Source organism: Solanum tuberosum, unplaced genomic scaffold, assembly GCF_000226075.1.
Source record: "Solanum tuberosum cultivar DM 1-3 516 R44 unplaced genomic scaffold, SolTub_3.0 scf00099, whole genome shotgun sequence".
NCBI classification, from domain to species: domain Eukaryota; kingdom Viridiplantae; phylum Streptophyta; class Magnoliopsida; order Solanales; family Solanaceae; genus Solanum; species Solanum tuberosum.
The window spans coordinates 97,180-105,362 of NW_006239023.1; the positions used below are offsets into that span (position 1 = coordinate 97,180).

At 36.3% G+C, this 8,183-nt stretch overlaps 1 protein-coding gene across 1 annotated transcript; it reads left to right on the top strand.

The window, feature by feature from the left end:
* The first annotated feature begins 222 nt into the window (after positions 1-222).
* Positions 223-6,539, top strand: LOC102603167 (LRR receptor-like serine/threonine-protein kinase ERL1). The gene is made up of 27 exons (XM_006347989.2): positions 223-595; positions 872-1,010; positions 1,166-1,237; positions 1,323-1,394; positions 1,488-1,559; positions 1,643-1,714; positions 1,795-1,866; positions 1,950-2,021; positions 2,116-2,187; positions 2,283-2,351; positions 2,464-2,535; positions 2,636-2,707; positions 2,787-2,858; positions 2,943-3,014; positions 3,094-3,165; positions 3,265-3,336; positions 3,443-3,514; positions 3,591-3,662; positions 3,747-3,818; positions 3,920-3,991; positions 4,100-4,171; positions 4,254-4,325; positions 4,407-4,480; positions 4,566-4,694; positions 4,789-5,127; positions 5,290-5,660; positions 5,862-6,539. Exons 1-27 carry the CDS (start codon positions 502-504, stop codon positions 6,204-6,206), a joined length of 2,928 nt encoding a protein of 975 aa, XP_006348051.1. The 5' UTR covers positions 223-501; the 3' UTR covers positions 6,207-6,539.
* Positions 6,540-8,183: the final 1,644 nt, after the last annotated feature.

The following is an 8,183-nucleotide window of genomic DNA, read 5'->3' on the forward strand; positions in this document are numbered from 1 at the left end:
TTGTCACTAAATGAAAATACTTCATCTGTTTCAATTTATGTGATAGTTTTCATTTTTCAAAAGTCAGACAATTATATATTTATAAATTAAGTAAAAAATATTATAAGTCACACTAATTAACAATTCGAAATATTCGGTACGGAGGAACTAACACTTATGTTTTTAGACCATATTAGTCTTTTCTCTCTATTTATTATATAATATTGAGAGGAGAGTGCAACCACCATGGCAACTTTCTCTGTCTTCATAAAACGCAGCTGACATTAAAAACACAGACACACACTTCGCATTTCATATCCCTCTCACTACACGCCAAATGCCTGCTCTTCCTATTTCTCTTCTTCTTCTTTTTCTTCTTCTCTCTCATTCACATAACACACATTCTTGTACTAACTCTGCATCATAAACTCTACCCCACTTTCTTCTTCTTCTCCGGTCATATTGCTCTGAAACTCCACTTATTGCTCTCTCCCGGCATTTATTTTTAGTTTCTCAGAAATAATGGAGGTGAGCGTGAAGATGAAATTCCCCTCACAAGCACTACTGTTGGCTCTATTGCTTGTTTTACCGATCGTTTTAGCTCTCACCGAAGAAGGTAACTATTTTTTTGAACACCTAGAAGCTGTTTTGGTGTTTTCTAGCTCCTCTGTTTTTATAGCAGAAGGTAGTGCTATGTGTGCTATCTAGGAAATACGAAAGTTATTGTTCGAATTTAGTTTTTATTTTCAGTTTCTGGAGCAGCATTCCATGCTATTTAACTCTGATAACGAAAAATCCGTGTTATTTAAGATATATTTAGGCTCCAGTTTATGGCATAACTACTGGAATACTAGTTGATGAAAACTGAAAATGGTTATGACTGCTTGCGCAGGCAAAGCATTAATGTCGATCAAGGCATCGTTTAGCAACGTGGCAAACGTGTTGCTAGATTGGGATGATGTCCACGACGAGGATTTTTGCTCATGGCGAGGCGTGTTGTGTGGAAATTTCTCCATTTCCGTCGTTGCCCTGTAGGTTTTCCATCCTTGTCTCCTAACTTTTACTGATACACCAGAACAAAGAAGTAGCTGGACTCTGATGACCTGCTAGCTATTGTATAGCACTTTGTTATTTTAGCTAAAACTTATACGTCTTTTATTTAAATTTGCCTTCTCTGCTTGCGAAGGAATCTGTCTAATCTTAACTTGGGCGGGGAAATTTCACCAGCCATTGGAGATTTGAAGAATCTAGAGACATTGTATGGTCCATGTTCTCTTTTACTGTTCTTGGTCCATTGACTGTTATTTTTCCGTGCTAATATTATATTCCAATTTTAATGACAGAGACCTTCAGGGAAATAAATTAACTGGTCAAGTCCCAGATGAAATTGGCAACTGCATTTCACTGATCTATCTGTAAACTGTTTTTAACCTATGCTTTTAATATCTATTTCTTGCGTGTCAGTAAATTTAAAGTGTTCACACTAGTTGATTTGCTATTTTCTGCAGTGATTTGTCTGATAACTTGCTCTATGGAGATATACCTTTCTCAATTTCTAAGCTCAAGCAGCTAGAGTTATTGTGAGTTATTTAATCACGTTAAATTGATGTCTTCTCATATCTAGTTGATATGGTTATGATGAATTAATTCATATGTGGTACAGGAACCTGAAAAACAACCAGTTGTCTGGCCCAATCCCATCCACATTAACTCAAATCCCTAATCTAAAGACGCTGTGAGTTTCATGACTTTAGTTTATCTCACTCAAAATTTAGTCCAATATACATGGTTACTAATGGTTATTTGATGGTGAAGTGATCTGGCTCGAAACCAGCTCATTGGTGAGATACCAAGGTTGATCTATTGGAATGAAGTTCTGCAATACCTGTGAGTGCATGTTCCTGGTGTTTTGGAGGTTTTCCTTTTTGTTTGTGAAATTTACAATGTTATAATTACCTTCTGTTTTGCAGTGGCTTAAGAGGCAACATGTTGACAGGAACATTGTCCCCTGATATGTGCCAGTTGACTGGTTTGTGGTATTTGTATGTGCTCTGCTACAAGTTGTCTATACGGAATGCTGTGTTGTCTGTTTGGTGTTATGTTTATTCTAACAATAGAAGTTTCATATTATTTCAGTGATGTGCGGGGCAATAACCTCAGTGGAATAGTTCCAGATAATATTGGGAATTGTACAAGTTTTGAGATACTGTCAGTGTCCTCTCCTCGCTCTTGTAACATTAAGCTACGGTTTTTACTCCTACTGCTGCCCAATTATAACAAAGTCTTTTTTTTCGTGATTTCAGGGATATCTCATACAATCAGATAACTGGAGAAATTCCCTACAATATTGGATTTTTACAAGTGGCTACCTTGTTAGTGAATTACTTTTAAATGATTTTTAGCTGTTGTCATTTTTACCTTGTCTGTTCTGTTATGGGGTTCATTTCTGTGAATTGTAAATGGTGATTGTGGTCCTTTCAACAGGTCTTTGCAAGGAAATAGGCTAACTGGGAAGATCCCAGAAGTGATTGGTCTAATGCAAGCTCTTGCTGTTCTGTGAGTATTCATACTATTACATTTTTTTTTTAACAACTCCATTTCTTACTATTTACTACTTGCAAGTTAGAAAGTTTCATGATGTTTGTTTCCTCTGTAGGGACTTGAGTGAAAATGAGTTGGTGGGACCAATTCCTCCAATCTTTGGCAATTTATCCTACACTGGGAAACTGTAAGTTTTCACCACTATTTTAATGCATATACTTTTCTACGTGTGGCTCGTTTGTCTGATTCACTTGTACATTCAACAGGTACCTGCACGGCAACAAACTTACAGGGCCAATACCACCGGAGCTAGGAAATATGTCTAAACTTAGTTACTTGTAAGAGGGTTAATTCACAATTTCAGATGCATTATGCGGTCACCTTTTTTTTTTGCTTCATGCATTGAGCTATCTTATTTACAGGCAATTAAATGACAATCAGCTAATGGGGCGAATTCCCTCCGAACTTGGCAAACTGGACCAGTTATTTGAATTGTGAGCCTTTTATTCTTGTAGTATATAAATATGGTTCCATTTCTCTTAGAATATTGTGTTCTTAGCTTTCCTTTACCAGGAATCTTGCAAATAACAAGTTGGAGGGACCAATTCCTGAAAATATCAGCTCCTGCTCGGCATTGAATCAACTGTAAGATTGTTGCGTATCCTTTTGGAACTTCTTTTTTTTTTCTTTCTCTTGCTATTTCCATTCATTCTGAGTCTAAACATATTTGTTTCTTTCTTTCAGTAATGTTCATGGCAACAACTTAAACGGGTCCATTCCTTCAGGGTTTAAGAATCTTGAGAGCCTGACATATCTGTATGTTATATGCTTCTGGTTTGGCTAGTGATCATGAAAATGATTTTGAATTTCTTTCATATGGTACAAACTCATTGGTGATATTTTGTTGATATATACCTGGCAGAAATCTTTCAGCAAATAAATTTAAAGGTCACATACCCTCTCAACTAGGGCGAATCATCAACCTTGATACATTGTGAGTTCTTGACTGTCAAGGTCAATAAAATTTATTAGTTCAAGTGATTTCTTGTACTAAAACTTGTATTCTTTAGGGATCTCTCTGGCAATGAATTTTCTGGGTCTATCCCTGGTTCTATTGGAGATTTGGAGCATCTCCTCACACTGTAAGATTTTAAACATTTTGATGTACAAGGAGTTTGTATCATATTGTGACTTGAACATAATCACAATATCACTGCATATTGTAGGAATCTGAGCAGCAATCATCTTGATGGACAAATTCCTGTAGAATTTGGCAATCTGAAAAGTATACAGACCATGTGAGTTTCTGCTGAGAGCTTTGGTTACACTGCCTTCAAAATGTGTACTTTTTTTTAGTATACTGATTTTCTTGTTCTGAGATTGGTTTCTATTCTTTCAGTGATATGTCATGCAACAAGATTTCTGGTGCCATCCCAAAAGAGCTGGGACAGCTGCAGACCATGATAACTCTGTAAGTACATTTAGTTTTTGTCAAGTAAATTGATGTAGTGTTTAATCAGTTGTCCTTAATATCAGTCAATTCTAATGAATTTTTGATTGGCTTTGTTTCTTTATGAAGTACTTTGACAGCTAACGATCTTAGTGGAGCAATCCCTGACCAATTGACCAATTGTTTCAGCCTAACTAGTTTGTGAGTTCATCTATCTTTGCCTTAACATCATAGACATTCTAATTCTTCCTACAGTTACTGATCTTATGCCATTTTCCTTTAGGAATATATCCTACAACAATTTTAGTGGTGTTGTTCCTCTTTCACGGAATTTCTCGCGGTTTGCACCTGACAGGTATTTTCCGTATAGAATGAAGCTTCATCATTATATATGAGCATTAGTACAAGTTAATGATCATCTTACTATGGTCATCAGCTTTTTGGGGAACCCATTTCTTTGTGGCAACTGGAAAGGCTCAATATGTGACCCCTATGCACCAAGGTCTAACGGTATGACTTCATTTTTGTGCATTGGTTAGTGAATCTTCTGGTATGCTAGAGTCATGTGCATTAAAATGACTTGTTACTTTTGCAGCCTTGTTCTCTAGAACAGCTGTTGTTTGCACAGCATTGGGTTTCATAGCACTCTTATCCATGGTTATAGTGGCAGTGTACAAGTCCAACCAACCACACCAGTTTCTGAAGGGGCCTAAGACCAATCAAGGTAAAAATTAGTACATGTCCATTCTGTTCTTTTGCTTTTCAGTACTTTCAGGTATTTATGTTAGCTTTTATCTTGTTTCCCTCTAATTCCCTAGGTTCCCCCAAACTTGTGGTTCTTCACATGGATATGGCCATCCATACATATGATGACATTATGAGGATTACTGAGAACTTCAATGAGAAATTCATCATAGGATATGGTGCTTCCAGCACTGTATATAAATGTGTTTTGAAAGATTCCCGACCGATTGCCGTTAAGCGACTTTACACTACACATCCGCACAGCTTGCGAGAGTTTGAGACTGAACTGGAGACCATTGGAAGCATCAGGCATAGAAACCTTGTTAGCTTGCATGGTTACTCCCTTTCCCCTCATGGGAATCTCCTTTGTTACGACTACTTGGAGAATGGTTCACTCTGGGATCTACTTCATGGTTAGTAACCCTCTTTTCCTTGTAATCTTTTATAAAGCATCTTCATGTAAGACAGTGTTGACTATTAGTTGATATTTGTTACTGTTTTCCCTGTCGGAGAATGGTGCTATAAGCCAGGATTGATTTGAAAATGGCTAATTATCAACTGAATACATGTCATAGGGCCTTCCAAAAAGGTGAAGCTTGACTGGGAAACACGTCTGAGGATTGCTGTTGGTGCTGCTCAGGGTCTTGCTTATCTTCACCACGATTGCAACCCAAGAATCATCCACAGAGATGTGAAATCTTCAAACATTCTTGTTGATGAAAATTTTGAGGCTCATCTTTCTGATTTTGGGGTTGCAAAATGCATCCCTTCTGCAAAAACTCATGCATCAACTTTGGTGTTGGGCACCATAGGTTACATTGACCCTGAGTATGCCAGGACTTCCAGGTTAACTGAAAAATCAGACGTCTACAGCTTTGGCATTGTTCTCCTAGAGCTTTTGACAGGAAAGAAACCGGTTGATAATGACTTGAACCTGCATCAGCTGGTATTATTCTCCTCTTGTAGTCTACGTTGTTGCTTGTAAAAAAGATTTAACTCAGACTGGATATAGAAAAGAACAACTTATCTCAAATTTTCCTACCTTCCTCCAGCATTTGCGATGTTATCATTCCATCAAATGTCTTTTGTCTTTTAACTCCTGTATTATATTTGTTGTCTTTATAGAGTACTTTGATTTGTGTTACAGATAATGTCAAAGGCGGATGATAACACCGTGATGGATGCTGTTGATCCTGAGGTATCTGTTACATGTATGGACTTAACACATGTGAGGAAAACTTTTCAGCTTGCGTTGCTGTGCACAAAAAGATTTCCATGTGAGAGGCCAACGATGCATGAGGTTGCTAGGGTACTTGTTTCCTTGCTTCCTCCCCCGCCAACCAAACCTTGTTTAGACCCACCTCCCAAATCCATTGATTATACAAAGTTTGTGATTGGGAAAGGACTACCGCAAGTTCAGCAGGGTGATGATTCCTCCGAAGCACAGTGGCTTGTTAGATTTCAAGAAGCTATATCCAAAAACTCCCTTTGACTTGGGTTCATAGACACACTTCATATCAAATCAGAAGCGAATATGGAACATATATATGTTGGCCAAAGGTTTTTTGATGTTAGAGATTTCTCCTATAAGATGGTTAGGTACACGGTAATAGCTAGTGTATTTCACATTTGTAGATGGAATGTTTTATGGTGGATGAGATCCACAATAGGTTAGATCTACAACCAGTGCAGTTCAACTTAAATCTTTGTTGAGATCTATTTCCCTCTTGAACTTGATGTTTTTGTCCATGTATAGAGTTCAAACAGTGTAAGTTAATCACATTAAGCTTCCAGGTTTTGCATCCGCCTTTATATTTCTCTGTTACACTACCTCTTTACAATTTATTGCTTTCATGAATGACTACCCTGCAACAACAAATGGCAGTGAAGTTTGAACAATTATGGACACTTCGATATGCAAATCTAGTTTCTTCATAATTGAAGATTTATATCGGTGCAAATCAAGTTTTACTGCTATATATAAAACTGTCTTTTAACAGTTTCTTAGATATTTAGCTGCTGCACTGGTTCAATGGAACGAGTTTGAAGATGGTGAAGAATTGCATCTATGTTGAGCTAATACTATGTCTCACCGTGGAATTTCTCAAATATGAGTGCAAGCAGTGTGTGCATAAACTTGTCATTATTTTGGACCAAAATGTATTTAAATGCATGATCCAAAGTTTGGTAGTCTCACCATGTTATTTATCCTCATGCATGTTCCTCTGGATATCTACTAGGGCTGGCAAAATCAAACTAGACCTGTCCAACCCATTTAAGGTTGGATTGGTTATTGATCCACATATTTGATAGTTCAACTCAATCCATTTCAACTGATTAAAAATTGGGTTGATATCTAATCCAAATTGGTTTTTGACAAATCTTGTCTAATATTTTTATAAATTATTTTTTGATTTTATATGTTATATATAGTAATAATAAAGAAAAAATAATTTTATTAGGTACTAAAAACAACAAATAAAACCATTACAACTAAATAAAAAATTGGGCAAATTGGGTTATGACTCGTTACTAACCCGTTATCTAACCCTTTTTGACCCAAATAAATTTGGGTTGGGTTGGATCTAGACCCATTGTCTTAACTCATTTTGATCCGTTCAAATTTAACCCAACCCGCCCAATTGTCACCCCGTGATATCTACTGCTCCTGCAAAATATTTCACCACACTTGCAACTTAATCCCATAGTAGGCATCCATCCTATTAAATCCCATTTCTTCCTGCAAACAAGCATGCACTTTTCTGGCTTCATTTTCAGATATCTTTTTGGATGAATCAATTGCATCCTTGGCGGTTTTTTCTTTCAAAAAAGCTTTTTAACATTGAAAACAAAGATTGGCTGCTTGGGCGTCCATAGAAACCACAACCTCTTGCACATAACATTGGGTTTTCTGCTTTTTCTTTTTTTCTCCTTTGAAAGAAAAAATTATTTTGTGAATTTCGGTCTTTTTAAATTCCTTTGGTTATTATAATGTGTTGTTTTCTGATTTCGTAGTGATAGTGATGGGTTAAAATGTTGTATTTTTGGGGTTATATATAGGAGATGAAGGTTGTAATAATCCTAATAAAGATCAAAGACTTTCATAATATATGCCTCTCCTAATATCCGTTTGGTTTTAGTTTGGAATATTAATATTTGGAAATCATTGTGCAAATCTGATTAAATATGGGATAGGGTTAGATTCCCCACCTTGTAATCCCTCCGCAAGTTCTAATCTCTAAACAAAAATAATGTTAGATCATGATCTAAAATTTAATAAAAATAAATGAGTCAAGCAATCTTGAATAACAAAAATTGCAACTATACACTATTTGGTAGTACTATTAATCAAAACAAATGACATGACTATACTAAAAGATAAAATTGAAAAACCCAAATAAAAAAGACTTGGAACATAACTAGCAATAATAGCGATTAAGCACCAAACACGTCTTAGATTCTATTCTCA